This window comes from Aptenodytes patagonicus, chromosome 5 (genome assembly GCF_965638725.1).
Source record: "Aptenodytes patagonicus chromosome 5, bAptPat1.pri.cur, whole genome shotgun sequence".
Lineage (NCBI taxonomy): Eukaryota > Metazoa > Chordata > Aves > Sphenisciformes > Spheniscidae > Aptenodytes > Aptenodytes patagonicus.
Window position 1 is genome coordinate 42,558,020 of NC_134953.1, and position 19,316 is coordinate 42,577,335.

At 48.8% G+C, this 19,316-nt stretch overlaps 1 protein-coding gene and 1 pseudogene across 2 annotated transcripts in view; one reads left to right on the plus strand and one right to left on the minus strand.

The window, feature by feature from the left end:
* RNLS (renalase, FAD dependent amine oxidase) overlaps positions 1-2,145 on the minus strand; it is a 77,751-nt gene extending 75,606 nt beyond the window's left edge. For both annotated transcript variants that reach the window (XM_076339515.1, XM_076339514.1), the window contains exons 1-3: positions 2,034-2,145; positions 1,838-1,943; positions 565-707 (exon numbers count right to left, since the gene is read on the minus strand). In XM_076339515.1, coding sequence (XP_076195630.1) covers positions 565-707; positions 1,838-1,943; positions 2,034-2,145 — 361 coding nt within the window. The remainder of the gene's footprint in view (positions 1-564; positions 708-1,837; positions 1,944-2,033) is intronic.
* A 10,810-nt stretch (positions 2,146-12,955) lies between these two features.
* Positions 12,956-19,100, plus strand: LOC143160303 (lipase member K-like; annotated as a pseudogene).
* Positions 19,101-19,316: the final 216 nt, after the last annotated feature.

Here is a 19,316-nt window from a genome sequence, read left to right on the forward strand (position 1 = left end):
ATCTTCTCCTTCAGTCTTTTCTAAAGGAGTTTCAACACAGTAGGCTCACGTACTGCATAAGCGCTCATTTCTACAAAACACAGGATGTAGCTCACTGCTATGTTCCCAGTTGCTTGGTTAAACAGCACGGTTAACTTAAGTACATGCTCGTGAAAAAACACCCACTCACTCACTTCATTCAAGTTGCAACTCAAATCTCTTCTCAACCATGATCTCACTGCCACTAAATTATCTCTGCCCTAATTGTGCTAGGTCTGACTTTCATATGCTAAAGCCAGCGGTGTAAATATAAGCTTGGCTCCTGATCCTACAGACATTATATTTGTATAGAGATTTTTATATGCCAGCAGTGCAGCTGAAGTCAGTGAAGCGCTTGCAGGACTTGGAAATTTATAGAGCTCGCAGACATGTTTATCCATCTAAGCAAGTTCAAGACATACATAAACAAACAAGGAACTTGAACATTCTCATTGGAGATTTAAATTTGAAAGACAGTTCAAGAATGCCATCAAAAACACAATCATTAAAACCTTTCATTTCATATAAGGGCATCTAAAAAATTACCTGACTGTTTTAAATAAAACTTGACAACCGAGGAGATGCCCTGGGGTGCCATGTAATTGCACGAGCCTTCTTTCACTACCATTCCTTCAATGGGTGCAGTCAGCAGTTTCAAGATGCCATGAGACAGAAGTTCCTCGTAGAAGCTTAAAGGGAGCAAATGACACAGAGATGAAAATACACTGCATGGAAACCAACGGCAGCTGTCATTATTTTTCACAATTAAAGTTAAGACTGGCCTAACTTTCAAATTTAGAGAACAGTTTTTAACAACCTCATACAACCTGTGCTTCAAGCCAGGCTATGCATGAACAGGAACCATACTTATAAAATGACAAACTAACCTTGCTATTTTATTGGGGGCTGGCCTTTTACATAAGACCAAGGCTACCTACTATGCCTGTAATAGAAACTATTAGCGGTTTGACCTGAAGGTTTCAGGACTAACTGTGGCAGGGGCATATACAACAGTTACTTAGAACTCTGAATATCAGTACAAACTGCATCACCACTGTGGAGCGCAGGAATATTCCAGCAGCTGGATGCAGGTGCCTGAAACACACCTGCCTTTTCCCTGATTTCCACACAAATTTCACATTTTTACATCGCTGTTACATCACCATCCCCTTCCCCAGCCTACAGTGAACCATCATGTGTACCCAGCAAGCCCAAGCAGGCCCCACCAACGCGATCCTTCCCCCGCCCCCACAGCCTGCCACTGCCATTCTTCAGGGCAGAGACATCGTGTCCCCGCAAAGGCAAGACACCTCACATTTCTTTCATACCTAGCTTTCCTGTCACCTGCATAGCATTCAGGCGACTCTAAGGTGCATTAGCTCTTGAAAGCAAAGACCTCTGTGGATTTAAGCAGCGGGGCCACACCCGCCTGCGTTTCCTACGTGGGCAGATTTGCACCACGGGTGAAAACCGCCGAGCCGCGACACCCGTGGGATGGGATGGGCAGGGATGAGCAGGGCTGGGCAGGGCAGGGCAGGAAGGGCAAGCCGCTTCGCCGCCAAACCCGCCCGACCCCGCGTACCGCCACCTGCCTCGCCTCCCACCCCACTTTCCACCTGAGGTGGCAGAGATGGGCGGGTAGACCGAAAGCAGGGGGCGGTGGAAGGCAGACCGAGGGAGGGCTGTGGCCACAGCACGGCTGCAGCACGGCGACCGACCCTGCCGCCCCTCGCCCAGTCCGCGGCGCCCGCGCTCCCCCCGGCAGCGCCTCCCCTCAGGCCAGCCGCGCGCGGGGCGGGGCTGGGGGGGCGGGGCTCACCTGCGGTGCGGCCCCGCGCGCTCCGTCTCGAGGGTGATGTACTGCGCGCCCAGGTCGGCGGTGCAGGCGGCGTCCCGCACGCTGCGGCTCGTGCTCATACGGCCCCCTGCGCGACAGCCAGTCAGAGACCGCCACGCCACGCTACGTCACGCCACACCACGCCACGCGCCCCCCCGCCGCCGCATGCCGGACCCACCTGCGCCGCGCGCCTTGTCCCAGACGGCGATGCGGCCCAGCACCGCCCCCCGCAGCAGCGCAGCGCAGGCGCTGCCCGTCAGCCCCGCGCCCACCACCAGCACCCGCGCCATGGCCCGCCCCGCCCCGTCCCGCCCGAGGGCGGGCACCTCCGCGCCGCCACGCCCCCCAGAGGGAACGCGCCCCGCCCCGCCCCGCCCATGGGCGGTGCGGAGACGCGCGGGAGGTGCGCACGCACGCCCATAGCCACGCACGCGTGGACGCACACGCCTCGGCAGGCACGCACCCCTGAACACGTACCCATGCACGCGCACCCACATCTGCACACACACCCGTGCAAACACACCCCCTGCACGCACACCCGTGCACACACCCACCCCTGCACACACCCCATGCACATGCACACCCCTGCACACACACCTCTGCACACACACCTGCACGCACATCTGTGCACACGCACACCCCACATGCACACCCAAGCCCCTGCACACACACACCCCCGCACACGCACCCACACCTGCACACACACCCGTGCAAACACACCCCCTGCACGCACACCCATGCATGCACACACACCCGTGCACACACGCCCCTGCACACACACACACCCCTGCACAGACACCTGTGCACACACACTCCCCACATGCACACCCAGGCCCCTTGCACACACCCATGCACACCTCCCTGCACACAGACCTGTGCACACACATGCATGAACACACGTGCACACCCATGTGTGCACATACCCCTGCACACACACGTGCACACACACGTGCACACACCCCCCCGCATGCACACCCCCCACACACACCTGTGCACACCCCCTGCACACACACCAATGCACACACACCCATGCACACACACACACCTTGCACACATGCCCCTACACACGCACCCCCCTGCATGCACACCCATGCACACACACACCCCTGCACAGCCACCTGCGAGCACACGCACCCCCTCCTGCACACGTACATGTGCACACACACAGCCTTGCACATACCCCCATGCACACACACACCCCCTAGCACACACACATGCGTGCACACACACACACCCTGCATGCACACCTGTGCTCACACATGCACCGTTGTATGCACAGCTGTGCTTACACACCCCCCTCCCGCACACCCACAGGTGCCTCCTGGGGCAGGGGATGCCCCAGCCCCTGGCCACCTTGGTGGCCTCTGCCCATCTCACCCCACTCTGCCCTTGGCGCTCCTCCTCCTCCCCGAAATGCACGAGGCTCCTGGCAGCCCCTTGCTCCTCTCTCAGCCCCAGCCCCGACCTCATCCTCCCAGTGAGGGACGCAAGTGCTGGAGGGCTAAGGAGGAGGTGAGCACAGCAGCACAAGGACCCCTGTGCAGAGAGAAAGGCCAGTGTGGAGTATTGGCCACAGTGACAGCAGCCTCTTGGGATGAGACCAAAGAAGTGACTGGTGCAATATATGAACAGGTCTAAGGGACATCACCAAGCTTTATAGCGGGACAAGCTGTTACTTGGAGGGGCTGATAGCTGCTGAGCTCCTCTTCTGAGGATGGTCGGATGCCAAGAGCTAAAGAAGCCTGTGAAAGGCCATGCTCCACCTTGCCGAGAGAAAGTGGTCAAGCAAGGAGCTGCAAGGAGTAAATAGAGCTGTTAAAATGGCAGATTAGACACTGTTAATTGTGAAAACCCAATTGATAATCCACCAGGATGATCAGTTATGGGCAGTGAAATACGTACTTGAACCAATGTCTTGCCAAAAGACCTCTGCCCCCAACGAGTCTTAAGTGCTGTGCATCTACCTGGCATGTGTTGAGTTTTGAGTAGCGTGGAGTGTTGAGTAACGATGCTTGACCTACTCGATGAACTTCTGCAATGACGGGACTGGCCTGGTAGATGAGGCAAGAGCAGTGGATATTGTCTACCTGGACATCACTAAGGCCTTTCACACTGTCTCCCGTAAGATCCCCATAGAGAAGCTGTTGCTGTAGGGGCTGGATGAGCAGGCTGGATGAGGTGGGTTGAAAACTGACTGAATGGCTGGGCCCAGAGCATGGTGATCAGCAGTGCAAAGTCTGGTTGGAGGCCATTGACCAGTGGTGTGCCCCAGGGGTCAATACTGGGTCCAGTCCTGTTTGACATCTTCATTAATGCTCTGGATGGTGGGGCAGAGTGTACCCCCAGCAAGTTTGCAGATCACACCAAAGTAGGAGGAGTGGCTGATATGCCAGAGGGTCATGCTGCCATCCAGAGGGACCTCGACAGGCTGGAAAAATGGACAGGAACATCATGAAGTTCAAAAAGGGGAAGTACAAAGTCCTGCACCTGGGGAGGAACAGTCCCATGCACCACTACATGCTGAGGGCCACCCAACTGGAAAGCAGGACCTGGCGGTCCTGGTGGACACCAAGTTGAACATGAGCCAGCAATGTGTCCTTCTGCAAAGAAGGCGAATGGTGTCCCTGGGCTGCATTAAGAGGAGTGTTGGCAGCAGGTTGAGGGAGGTGACCCTTCCCCCCTACTCAGCACTGGTGAGGCCAGACCTGCAGTGCTGGGTCCAGTTCTGGGCTTCCTAGTACAAGCGAAAGTCCAACTGGAGAGAATCCAGCAAAGGACCACTAAAATGATTAGGGTGCCAGAGCATCTCTCCTATGAGGAAAGACTGAGAGAGGTGGGACTTCAGCCGGGAGAAGAGAAGGCTCAAAGGGGGAATCTCATAGGTACCTGAAGGGTGGGTGCAAAGAGGACGGACCCAGGCTCTTCTCAGTGGTGCCCAATGACAGGACCAGAGGCAATGGGCAAAAATTAAACACCAGAGGTTCCCTCTGAACATCAGGAAACACTTGTTTACTGTGAGAGTGACCAAGCACTGGTGCAGGTTGCCCAGGATAGAATCTCCATCCTTGGAGATATTCAGAAGCCATCTGGACATGGTCCTGGGCAACCAGCTTTAGGAGGCCCTGCATGAGTGGGGGGGTGGACAAGATGACATCCAGAGGTCCCTTCCAACCTCAACCAGTCTGTGATTCTGTGATAAGCCATCTCTGCCATGGGATTGACTTCGTCCCAACACCAGTCATCCAGGAATGCTCTGGAACTGGGTCTGATCCACCCTACTGAACAGCTTCTAGCATAATCAAAACCTGCCCACCTGGAAGTGCTCCCAGCAGGAATTGCTTGAGGGTGTGACAGCTTCCAGAAAGTGTCGATGGGCTGTCTCCAACACCTGGAGTTTTTGTGTAAGCATGCGTGGCAGTAGCTTGTATTTTGCAAGAAGCTATGGCTTGATGTTAGGAAAGTGGGATCCTGAGATGCTGAGACTGGAGTAGATAGTGCTGAGGGGTGGTGGCATGTGTGCACCGCCTCTGCCTGGGGAAAGATGAAATTTCTGGACAATAGTTACAGAAGACATCCGCCAGGAGGTGACAACCAGCAGTTTCTAAGGACATCTTCATTGGCCTGATAATGCTTCTTGGAGCCCACAGGCAGGAGCTGAAGGATTTTCGCCCTGCCTGTTGTTGTCGTCATTGCAGAGCTGCCCCTCTCATCTTTAATGCACTGCCAGCAGTTTGTCTGGTAGCCACAACTCAGGAAAACAAGTTCCCATCCTGCCAGCCTTGAGAGTGGGTGACAGGGTAATCCAAGTATTTGGATTACTATCCTTACCTAGCTGCGTAGGTGAGAGAAGTTCCAAAGGACTGCTGATAGGATCACTGTGGTATGGGGGACACCACAACCTGACACTTTGGCATAGGTGTTTAGCAGCAGATTGATGTAAAGTGCCTTATGTGGAGCTCTTTGCACCTAAGGGACAGGGTTTACCTGCTGAGGGTGTTGATACTCATCAATCTTCAATGGGAGCTCCAAGTTGACCTCAAGGCTAAATTTAATAGGCACTCCTTGGAGAGAAGTTGGAGCCCCGTCTCCCCTTGCCATGTGAGTTGTGGGGCAGTCGTGGAGGAGAACAGGTGTTCAGTCTGGGGCTTCCTCATTTTTTTTAAAAAAAGATTGACCATATAACTGACCCTTCAATATGTAAGAGTTTAGAGCTGTGAATTCTGATTTGGTGGGAGGTTTTCTCTTCTTGGCACTGTTTCCCTGGGAAGAAGCGTCAGGAGGTTATGTCCCCCTTCTCAGTACCTCCTACGGAGAGTACCAGTTGGCACCTTGCTCTGCACCCCGCCTGCTGTGGATCACCTCCGATACCCCCTCTCTCCATGCACCACGCTGATGGCTCAGGCAGCAGTTCAGAGCTGGCCATTCTCTTTGGGCATCAGGTGCCTAGGACATAGATGTGTCAAAGCTGAAGTCCACTGTGGTCCTAGGGCTTGGGGCATCTCTGGCTTTTCATTCAGCTCAGGGGCATGGGAGGTCCTGAATGGAATTCAGTTGTAGCTGCTGTCTTTTAAAAGACCTGCTGGACTGCACGGTTGTACATCTGCCAGGGGGCTGGGCAGTGGTTTGTCACTACAATTTACTTGTTTATTCATGAAAAGGAGATTTCTCAAACCTCATAAATGTTTGGCCTACAACCAAATGGTCTGTATGTTAAATGTGCTTGGGAATGGTTTATTGTACTGGATGGTTATCTGGATTCTCACTGCCAGCTTAATTTGCAAGAGAGTTCAGTAGAATTTTTTAAATGTTCATTTTCTTGCGAAGCTGTGGCCTGGTAAAAGCAGGTAGGAAGGTAGTCATAGAAGAGTATTAAGACAGTCAAAGATCTGAGACCAAAAGAGAAATATCAAGAATTAAGACAGAATCTTTGGCAGTAATTTTATAGAAAATATGATTATTAAACTGGAGCACGATGGATAGTGAAAGCACCTAAAGAAGAACAGTACATTGCAATGGAAAAAGCTCTGTGCTCACTGGTGAACATGCCGTGTGGACTGCTTGCAAAGAAAGCAAGAGTGCTGCAAGAAAGGGCTGCATAACTTGGGTGAGAACTCTTGGATGTATGACATGTTTCTGCTTTGGGGCCAAGCACCTGCCTGAAGTATGTGCCGGTGGCAGGCAGCCCTGGATGAGGGCAGGGCACGATAATGCTCTGATTAGGAGCTGTGGCATGGCAGCCTTACTGGAAAGGACCTCGGAGGGGTGGCGGACACCAAACTGAACACGAGCCAACAATGTGCTCTCACTGCAAAGGTGGAGAACCACAGTCTGGGCTACAGGAGCAGACAGGTGGCTGCCTGGTCTCAGTTAGTTATCACCCCCACTGTTTGGTGCAAGGGAGGCCGCATCTGGATGCTAGGTCCAGTTTTGGTCTGCCTGGTGTGAGGGATGTGGTGATACCGGTGATGACCCATAGAGGCTGACAAACTGGCAGCAACCCTACAATGGGAGGTGGATGGAGCTGAGTTTATTGGGTCTGGCCATGGGTAGGCTGAGAGCGGTCTGAGAGCTGCCTGTGACTCCTTGGAGGGCAAAAGGTGATAGAAAGATATGCCTCTTTGTATTGGCAGATGATATGATAAGGGAAAATGTTGTTGCACCTTTGGATGTTGACGCTAGATGTGTGGAAATGCTTCTTTCTCTGGGGACCGGGGAGCAGCCCTGGGACGGTCACCACAGAGGTGGGAGATCTCCAGCCTGGGTGATTTCCAAAACAACTACTCAAAGCCAGGGCCAATCTGATCCAGTACTGGGAATAGTCTTGTTTCTAGTGGAACAGTGGATAAAGACCTCTAGAGATCCTTTCCCACCAATACTTCTTTGATGTCATGACTATGTAATGAAGCTCAAGGGCCTCTCCTTGATCCCATTCAACCTCTACAGTGATGATGCTTCAGCAGGAGCTGTATATGACCTTTGAGAGGCCTGAGCATCTTGCAAGACCTGTGATAATGTCTCACTCTTCAAGTGCTATGGGATTCTTATGACTATGAGTGCAACCTTAGTGTTGCATCTTTCAGGGAGGACAGTGCCTCCAGATAAGTGTGACCAGAGTTGCTCTGCCCTTTCCCTGGAGTATAGACTTCCGTTATCTGTTTCCTCGGAAAGTGAAAGTCAAAGGTGTCTTACTCAGTGAAGTGTGGCTTCTGTACCCTAAAAGCAAGACACTCTTAACCTCCAAATCTCTAAATGATGGACCAATGTTCTACTATGGCTATGTTTAAAGAGTGTGACCAATTGCCAAATCTAAGTGCATGTCTTGGACACATCTCAGGTCCACTCCAGGTAGACAGCCAGAAGACATCTTTCCCTCTTGAGCCTGCACTGTGATTTCCAAAGCAAAACAATCCAGGAAGGCAGGGCAGAAGACAACCACAGCCCTGACATGGGTAATGGAGAAGGATAACTATCCCTGCCTGCAGTGTGTATGTAGGATAGGATGCTTAGGCACTCTTTGTACTTTCCTGTAAGGGTGTGAAGAACAAGGATTTTGTGGTGGGTTGACCCCAGCCAACAGCTAAGCACCCACACAGCTACTCGCTCACTCCACCCCCCACCCCCAAGTGGGACAGGTGGAGGGAATAGGAAGAGCAAAAGCAAGAAAACTGGGTTGAGAGAGAGACAGTTTAGTAAGTGAAGGAAAGAGAATAAAATCAAATTATGCCAAGGCAATCACTCACCACCTCCCATGAGCAGACCAATGCCCAGCCAGTCTTCAAGTGACAGCTACCCTGGAAGTCAACACCCCCCCTCTCCAGTTTTTATTGCTGAGCATGACATTGTATGGTATGGAGCATTGCTTTGGCCAATTGGCTGTGTCCCATCCCTGTGCTGTGAAGAAAGTTAACTCCATCCCAGCCAGACCCGGTACAGATGTTTTTAGACTGTTGCCTGGAATTTAATCTCCAGTTCACATTTAACAGCTCTGTCCATAACATCATATAACAAAGGGTTGTAGAGCTCTGTCTGGCACATCATCATTTCTAAAACACAAGATCTGCCATTGGAAATCCATTTTAGACTTCAATCTTCCCTTGTAATAACTTAATTATTTCTCTTGTAATAGATAAATAAATGGTCATTGAAATGTGAAGCTGGAAACTTTCTTCAGAGTTATCAATTAAATCACTTTATCGATGGAAATCACCTTTAAACGTCCATAGTTATTTGACTCTACCTAAACAGCCGGCCTGCACAAACAAATTCTGGGTACTTTCTAAACTATGGTATTGCCTAATGATTTATATGTTTAATATCTCAGTGTGTTTACATTTAGTCTTCTCTGTTCTTGCTACTCCACCTTCCAGACAGTTCAAATAGAGTTGTCTTAAGAGAGATGAAGAGCGCTGTGCCGCGCACCAGCAAGAAGTGACGATCAGTCCTCTGCTGCCGCCGTGTGCCCCGTCTCCGTCTCCTCTGCATGCCAGGCATCACTTCCCTGTACTGTCATACTGTCTATCCATCCAAGGGGCTGACATCTCCCCATCTCCTTCTGCAGGAGCTGTGAGACCCCTCAGCTGGGCTGATAGCCTTTGCTTTTATAAAGGTGAGTGTGGGAAAAACATCGGTAAAGCTGGGTCTCTTTCTAAGTGTGGATGTGGATGGTGTTTATGGCTCCAACTGAAGGAAAACAACTCCAACCCAACTGCCTGTGTTTGTCTGAGAACAGGGGACCAAAATCTGATTTGCTGGGTCAGATCTAGAGGTTAGTCCAGCCCAGTTTTCTCTGCCTGGTGGTCCATCACCTTGTGGTCACTAACATCTACAGCTGTTGTTGGAAGGAATAACCCTTCCCAGTCCTTTCAGTATCTGTTTATGGACCTATTGCCCATAACTTTGTGTAAAACCTCCTGCTGTTCCCATTTGCCTTCACCACCTCTTGTGGCAGGTGCACTGTCCAGTGTACAAAGTACTTTTTTAAACTGTGTTAAAGCCAGTATCATTAAGTGACGTCTAGATCTGCTGGAAGGTACATTGCTCCCAAGTAAGGTGATACAATTCGCACATAGATTTGCACTTATAAATGTCCTTCTCTGAATTAAATGTAATCAATTCTTATCTTTTTCACTATGATCAAGGGGAAGGGCAAGTGATTAGAGATTTTCTTTTCATTTTTTTATTTAGGGAGTGAACGCAGTGTTGGTCCTTATTCAATTGATCAAAATCAACCTGCTATCCTCTCTCTGACTCCTGGATAGACTTGGACAGTTGTGTTAACAGGTGATGCGAACACCATAGCAATGTTACAAAGCTATCCCTCTCAGTCATACCCTTTCCTGTAATGCAGCTGGGAAGAGATAGGGGAGAAGTGGCTTGCACTGTGTCATAACTGATGTGACAAGTAACACCCTACATCCTTTGTGAATTGGTAAGAGAAAGTCTGACTTGGGATCTGCAGATTGTGCTGGTGCCTCTGGGGTTCTCCCTGTGCCCCTCTGAGCAGAGTCTGGCCCCAGCATCTCCGGGACCCCTTTGGGAAGGGGGAGATGCTGTTGGATCCCCCTTCACCTCCTCATCTCCAGCTGAGCAAGCCCAGCTCCCCCAGCCTCTCCTGACCTCCACCTCACCAATGCAGTAGCCCTGTACAGGACTTGGTCCAGTTTGTTATGTAGGTGTTATACTGTGTACCCTAAAAGTCCCAGTATGGAGCTGTGGCCTCCCCAGTGCGCAGCAGAGGCAAAAGCCTCTTCCCTGGACCTACTGTATGGACCTACATGCTCACATGCTCACAAGGCATGAGCGGGACAATCAGGGGATCAGGCCCAGCCAGCACGGATTCATGAAAGGCAGGTCCTGCTTGACCAACCTGATCTCCTTCTATGACCAGGTGACCCGCCTAGTGGATGAGGGAAGGGCTGTGGATGTGGTCTACCTGGACTTCAGCAAGGCCTTTGACACCGTCTCCCACAGCATTCTCTTAGAGAAGCTGGCGGCTCATGGCTTAGACAGGTGTACTCTGCGCTGGGTGAAAAACTGGCTGGACGGCTGGGCCCAGAGAGTTGTGGTGAATGGAGTTCAATCCAGTTGGTGGTCGGTCACAAGCGGTGTTCCCCAGGGCTCAGTACTGGGGCCGGTCTTGTTTAATATCTTTATCGATGATCTGGATGAGGGGATTGAGTGCACCCTCAGTAAGTTTGCAGACCACACCAAGTTGGGCGGGAGTGTTGATCTGCTCGAGGGTAGGAAGGCTCTGCAGAGGGACCTGGACAGGCTGGATCGATGGGCCCAGACCAATTGTATGAGGTTCAACAAGGCCAAGTGCCGGGTCCTGCACTTCATCCACAACAACCCCATGCAGCACTACAGGCTTGGGGAAGAGTGGCTGGAAAGCTGCCCAGCAGAGAAGGACCTGGGGGTGTTCGTCGACAGCCGGCTGAACATGAGCCGGCAGTGTGCCCAGGCGGCCAAGAAAGCCAATGGCATCCTGGCCTGTATCAGAAATAGTGTGGCCAGCAGGAGTAGGGAAGTGATCGTGCCCCTGTACTCGGCACTGGTGAGGCCGCACCTCGAATACTGTGTTCAGTTTTGGGCCCCTCACTACAAGAAGGACGTTGAGGTGCTGGAGCGTGTCCAGAGAAGGGCAACGAGGCTGGTGAGGGGTCTGGAGAACAAGTCTTATGAGGAGCGGCTGAGGGAACTGGGGTTGTTTAGCCTGGAGAAAAGGAGGCTGAGGGGAGACCTCATCGCTCTCTACAACTACCTGAAAGGAGGCTGTAGCGAGGTGGGTGTTGGTCTCTTCTCCCAAGTAACAAGCGATAGGACAAGAGGAAATGGCCTCAAGTTGTGCCAGGGGAGGTTTAGATGACGTGAGGAAAAATTTCTTTACTGAAAGAGTGGTGAAACATTGGAACAGGCTGCCCAGGGAAGTGGTGGAGTCCCCATCCCTGGAGGTATTTAAAAGACGAGTAGATGAGGCACTTAGGGACATGGTTTAGTGGGCATGGTGGTGTTGGGTTGACGGTTGGACTCGATGATCTTAGAGGTCTTTTCCAACCTCAATGATTCTATGATTCTATACTGCCTGTGCTCTGGCCAGTGCAGCCTTCATCACTGCCAGGGTGCAGTCTTGGTAATCTTATTGTCCCCTGCAATTCCCACCTCCTTCTCCTCAAGCTGATTTTTGTCTGGTGTGTTTCTTTTTACCTTGTCTACCCACCTGGTACTGTGGCATGGGCTTTTTTTCCTCCCATGTGCATGATTTCACATTTCTCTGGCTTGTGTGTCTTGCTGAGATGAGAAACCTGTAGCTATTTACTGAAGGTGATGTGGGAGACAGTGTTTGCACAGCTGTCAGTCTGCTGCAGGGACCATGTGGTGAACACTGGAATTTCCTGTTTAAACTGGGAGTCCACAGTACTGTAATGGATTGTTTTTAAAGCCATAATTAAATGTTCAGTGATTTTCTGTCTGAGATGCCTTGCCTTGCAGTCCTGCAATTCCTGTAGAAAGCACCAAGATGCCCTTGAGCTCCAGCAGATAATTGCACTACACACTGGGGTTCAAAGGTGTTTTCTGGTATCTTTTGGACAGGAGCAGATATATTAGACAAAAATAACAGAAAAAAAAGATCATGCATGTGATGTTACATTTTAATACACTTGCAATTTCCAATGGTCTGTAGAGCATTGCAAGGATTGCTGCCTTGAATTCTCCTGGAATTCTTGAAAGTCTGTTCCACCTCCCTGAAAATATCCCAGTTGAGATGTGTTTCCTGAGCCACTGGACATGCATTAACGCTTTAAGCGGTCATCTAGGCCACCAGACTAAGTCTGAGTCCTACCTAGGATGTTTTCCTGCCCACATCTCTCCTTTCACTGCTGGAAATCACCCGTTGTTAGCTTACAGTGAAAGCACAGGTTGTTCTTCCCCATGTGCTGCTGGGTTTCCTGGGCTTTGATTGGTGAGCAGTGTTTCTCTCTAGACATCAAGCAATCATCTAAGTGGTATGAAATCAAAATCTGGTAAGTGCAGATCTGGTTTGAGGCTCCCTGCTTCCGATGGCACTGGCACTGTGGATGTGTTGTTCTAGGCGAAACGAGGATGTGGCTGGCTCTAGCTCTGACGTCCGTGGCCCATGGGATGGTATCCAGGCAATGCCTCTTTAATTTTCCATGTTCTAAGAATCCAGAAGCATGGATGAACATTGTAATTATGATGGCATTGGAGCAGAGGCAGTAAGTGTCTGGGAAACAGCCAGTATAAAATACTGATAGTTAAACACTACGTTTTACAGATTACCTTGAAGGCAAGCATCATGGAGCCTTGAAAACATTATTCTTTGCTTTTTTCTTCTTGCAGAGTGAAATGGTCTCTTTCTGGGGATACTCCAGTGAGGAGTATGATGTGGTGACAGAAGATGGCTATATCCTTCAGCTAAACAGAATTCCTTATGAGAGAGAAAGTGCTGGAAGCCAAGGTAAAATTGATATGTGTCATACAGGAAACCCACACCTTATGCTGTTGTCTTCCGACTGGGATACCAGGGCTCGTGCAAGAGGGTTTTCAACGTTCCCCATGGCTTGGTATCTGTAGCCTCTGTTTTGATCAATAAGAATTTGTAGGGAAGGCTGATCCCTTGCAGTGATGTTTTCTCATCCTGCATGGAGACCTGAGCATGGGTGATGCACCAGGCATGCTGCAGTCCTAGCAATGAGAAGCAGCCCATCCATCCTAACCACTGGTGCCTCACACACACCTTGGATTTTCTCTGGGAGCCTGGCTTCTAATATGTGGTCCTGCAGCCATGTGTTAGATCAGCAGACCGGTTTGATATTCCTTGAGGAGCTTCCAGAGGACCCTCTTGTCCTGTGAGAAGTGACAACTGGGAGGCTCTATATCCATGAAAAGGTGCATCTTATCCTATCACGTCTCCAGGCATCTCCATGTTTGCCTACAGAGCTCCCTGGGCAGCCCAGGTTCTGCTAAGGCTTGCAGCAAAGCCTCTCTGCCAAAAGCCTGCTGAGATGCAGAGTGTAGGTACTGCTCTGCTTGTGTCTCTGAAAATACCCAGCAGACAGTGTCCTTGGAGACAAAAGCAGATGCTGTGAGGTGTCTCTGAAATAGTAATATCGCATTATGTATTATACATATTTATGATAGAAATGAGGGACCTGCTACAGGGTGTGGGAGGCAAGGGTTCAATTCTCTTCCCCATCTCTGGGTGTTCAAACCTTTCCCTCCCAGCCCTGAGAGCATGGCCGAAGCAACGGTAGGTCAGATGGAAAAACTTATTCTGCCTCCTAGTGAAATCTGTCACTCCAGCAAAGAACGCACGAGCACATCTTGGTGGGCATGGCTGGAGATGGGGAAGACCTTCCAGCATTGTTCAGGGGTTAGAGAAAATAAGGAGCATGGGAAGACTTTGGGGTTTTTTATACTGTCCCCCAACTCTAGGTGTTCATTTTCTTAATGATAGGTCATCTGCAGAGGAAGTGGGAAGGGTGTTGGGCATAAAAGGCAAAGTGCTCTGAGATATGGTGCACCCAGTGCATCTGCTACATAGCAAACCTGTTTTGCTGAAATCAAGGGGAACAGACCTACCTAACACTGACACAAACCTCCGTACATTTTGGCTGCCATAATTAATGAGGAAAAGAGTCCCTAAACTGTCTCAAATGATGACAGACAGCATTAAAAAAAAAAAGTCATCATGATGCCTGTCTTCCAGGTTGAAGGCCCGTCACATTTCTGCAACATGGTTTATTTGGAGAAGGCAGCATATGGGTTACCAATTTGGTCAACAACAGCCTGGGCTTCATTCTCACAGATGCTGGCTACAACATTTGGATACGCAACACCAGAGGGAACAGTTGGTCTAAGTGACATCTGGTCCTGTCTCCCAAATGGGAGGAATTCTGGGCTTTCAGGTAAACGGGTAGTTTGAGGATCTCAGAAACAACTGACTTCTTTCGTCTTCAAAAGGTGATGCTGCCCTAGCTCGGGGAGAAATGAACCAGGCTGAACTGAAGCACATCCACTTATTTTAGGTGAAAACCCCATGTGCTTACCCAAGGACACACTCAGTAGGATGAAGAAGTTTGTGGGGTTGTCCTGCCCTCCTCGCTGGTTTTGTGGTTTGTTGGTGATGGTTGTTCAGATGTAGATGCTATGCCTCTCGTTAAGATGACTAATCTTCCTTCTGCAGCTTTGATGAAATGGCTAAATATGACCTCCCGGCAATTATAAACTCTATTGAACAGAAAACTGGGCAGAAGCAGTTATATATCGGCCATTCTCAAGGCACCACTATAGGTAAGTGGGTCTTTTTTACTGATCTTGATGACAGTATAGGATGTCTACGTTATCTTTGGGATTTGTAAAACAGTTCTTAACGAAGTTAAGCTGTATACATGAATGTCTTGAAAGAGTGAGCTGTTTTTTTCTTCTTTGCATTTTTTTTCAGCTTTTATAGCCTTTTCCACTATTCCTCAGCTGGCTCAGAAAATCAAGATGTACTTTGCTTTAGCACTTGTGGCCACAGTTATATTTGTTCAAAGTCCACTTAAAAAGCTCGCATTCTTTTCTGACTATGGGCTTAAGGTACCTTGGTCCAGACTATATTCTTCATAGCCAAAATAAATGTAGTTTTTCATAGGGATTGTGAAATTACCTACAGAGTGTATTTCAAATCATTTCCAGAGAGCGGAACTCCATGTTCCATCTGTTTTCATAACGAAGGGAATCACACATCTTAGTCCAGAGTCTTTCTGTCCTGTCCTGTTTACTCCCCAAAATGTTCTGGCAGAATTATAGCCAAGAGAGCTAGTGGTATGGGCAGATGTGCACACAGCAAGTGTCAAAACATTGGCAAATAAAACCAATGCGGAGACTGTGAATTTAACACATTTAACGCAAGAGTACAATGAATGTAAGAGGCCATGGATGTGAAAACCATGGAACAGAAGCATTTAATGAGGTGCAAGGAAGAGTCCACTCATGGGCAACCTCGCACCTCAATATGGGGGTAAAATAGAAGCTATGAAGTGGTGGTGCTTTGAGGAAAAGCATGACCTGTCTTTGTATTTTATGAGTACCTTTGCAATTTTACAGGAGATGTTTGGCACCAAAGAGTTCCTACCACACACTGCCTTGGGTGAGCTGGTCCTTTCCAAATTCTGTGCCTGCTCAAAGACCTGCAAGAGCATCTTGTCTATGCTCTTTGGATTTAACTGGAAGAACATAAACATGGTATGTAGGAATAAATCTGCAGAGGGCCCTCAGTGTCATTCTGAAGGACAAAGCCTTGGCTGCCCTGTTTCGTGGAGCCAGGTGAAACCCGTTGTGAAATGCGCTTTTTTCCTTTAGAGCCGAGTAGATGTGTACGCGGCACACTCCCCAGCGGGGACTTCAGTACAAAATGTAATCCACTGGTTGCAGGTAAACCTTCCCAACTACTTTCCTATGTAAAACAGAGTACGGAGTATTTTAATGGTTCTTTGTGGCCAGTCTCTTGTGTTGGTTGCTGCAACACATCAGTGGTATCTTTGTTGGTTTTGTTTTCACCCCTTCATAAAGTGCTCAGCAGCTTCTTGAGCTGCCTGTACATCATCAGGTAGAGTGGCCCCAAAGGAGTGGATCTGCAAAGAGAAACATTTGGAGCTGAGGACCCTGCATCCACAGCAGGCACATTTCAGGGGTCTTATTTCAGACTAGCTGCAGTCTTGCCCTGCAGCCCGAGTGCTGTTAGCGGTCAAACTGCAACAGGGATTCTCCCAGACAGCATCCAGTTAAGCTTATTACCAATTAAGCTGATTATTTCTCCTTCTTCCCATTGTGGGCATGGAGAAGTCACTACCAGAGCCCCTCTGACACTGAAATTGTGCTATGCTGCCCTCATTCTCTCTTCCCTAGGCTAAATGTACACAGCTGTTTGCACATTTCTTTGTAGATTGTGGATTCAAATGGCCTCTTCTTGATCTCTCCTGGACCCTCACCAGTTCATGCATCTTCTCTGACGTGCGTGCCACAGGCTGTATGCGAAGCACAGCTTCTTCCTAGTGTGGCACTCCTACTCAGAGACCCCAAAATAGCATTGTGGTTTTTGTAGCAAGAACACACACTCCATTTTCTGAAGTGCTGTTGCTCAGTGGTGTTAGTCCTCATTCTGTATATGTCCACCAGTTTTTCTTTTCTATGTATAATTTTTTATAAGATTCTTTACTGGCCTTCAGCTTATCTGATGAGCAGTGAGTGACAAAGAGCAAAACTAGGGGCAATGCACACAAATTACAGCCCAGGGGGATCATGTTGGAGGTGGGGAATCCTTCTTCCCCCGGAGTGGGGAGCAGCTCTGGGACAGGTGCCCAGGGAGATGGGGGTCTCCATATTAGGGGGGGCTCGGGTCCTGGCGGGGTCAAGCCATGGCCACCCTGACCTTGTATTGCTGATAGGCCTGCTCCAGTTAGACAAGAGATGTTCAGAGACTGCTTCCAACCAACACATCTTTGATAGTATCATTTCAGGCCAATTCTTCAGTCTACAAGGAATGTTTTGAGTTCTAATCCCATTTTCTAGAACATTTTAATTTCCTCCCATCCTGGTCTTAACCACAAACCATATAAATATAATCTCTGTTCATTTATCCAAATTAATGACAATAATTAGTTGTACTGGGCCTATGGCAGACGTGTGAGATGAGATAGATGATACACTTGAAAAATCTTGCCAGTTCAATGATGAAAACCAACTTTTGAGTTTCCTCTTTTAAACTGATTGCACCCCCCCCACGGAACTATGATTTCGTTTAGACCATTGCATGTCTGAATTTGCTGCAGGGAGTTCAAAGCGGTGCACTGAGAGCTTATGATGGGGGGGCATGTATAACAGTCTTTGCTATAGACAGGTAAGCTGCTTCAAATGGCCAAGGTCATGGTCTTCCCTTTCACTTACACATTCTGTTCCTATTCATGCCTGGTGCGGTTCCTCTGAATTTGTTGTCTCTCTTCACAAATTGGGCATGCAAGTAGCAAGTCAGCAGTTCCGCTTGGAACAACAGTATTTTCAATTCTAAACTCTATTTTACAAATACCTTCTAAATGGAATAAAGTATTAGATGCTTTCCACTTATCCAGCATTTTTGTTGGAGTCCATAATCTGCCATAGAAAAGCAACAATAATGTGACCAGTTACTATCTGAAACCTATAAAACTGAAGTCTCCATGCTGGTTGTAAATTGTTTAGCCATGATGGAAAGCAAGGTGCTAAGCCCTTCTGCCGCCCAGACCTAAAGTCACAAGCTGAATGGTGAGCAGTTAACTCTGCATCCCTTGGGAGCTCAGGCAATTCTTGTTCTATGTCAAGAAAAGACATAGAAAAAAAGCTTCTTTCTTCCTTAAGCAAGAAAAATCAAATTGTTCAGAAAGTGGCATGCTTCTTAACTGGAATAATTACACTGCAGATAAGGAGATATGATGCTGACAAATCACCTGATGGCAAGTCCTCATGGTGTTGAGCTAAAGCAACCTTCCAGATGTGTCTTATTTTCAAGAACTTGCTTCCGAACAATTTCCTGCTGTTATGAAGCTGAAGGAAAGACTAGTGCTTGCATGAAGTGTAACCACAAACTACAGCAGAGCTGGTTGGAAGGGACCTGTAGAGGTCTCCAGTCCAACCTCCTGCTTGAAGCAGGATGATCCACCAGCATTAGATCAGGGCAGCTAAAATTTTGCCAAAGTTGATGAAATTGTCTGTAGTATCAGAACCAGAATTTCTAACAGGAAAGAACTAATTTATGAATTAATTTAAATTAAATTTACTAATTTAATTTACTCATTAAATTGTAGCACATAAGGCTACACCGCATCTTTTAATAAAATTTCTTTTCTTTCTAGAAGAAAACCTTTCCAGTTTTCTTTTTTCCTTAAAGGATAGCAATTGCTCTTGCACCATGCATATTTTATTGCATTGCAGCAATGTCTCTCCTTTGTGAAACCCTAGTCTTCCATCTCTTCAGATGGGTCCGCTGCTCTACAACGTGAAGGACATGAAAGTGCTGATGGCCTTCTGGAGTGGTGGAGTGGACTACCTGGCTGATCCCCGAGACGTTACCCTCCTGCTCCCCCAGGTCAGGAACCTGGTGCACCACAAGGTGGTTCCCCAGTGGAACCACCTGGATTTCCTACTGGGGCTCAATGCAACTGAGGTTTTGTACCAGGAAATCGTTGACATGATGAAGAGGTATCCGTAAAGCTGCTGTTAAATTTGATACATTTTTTGCTGATGTGTCTTGTAAGATTAATGCTATCTTTAAAGGATTTTGAAATTTGTCACTATTTGGACCACCTGAATGGAGTTGACTAAAATGTTCTGCTTTTGACTAGAGCAGTGACAGAGTGGGGAGAGGAGCCTTTATGCTATTCCTGACTGGCACTTCATTTCCTTTCTTCTTCCTTTTTTCCTCCCT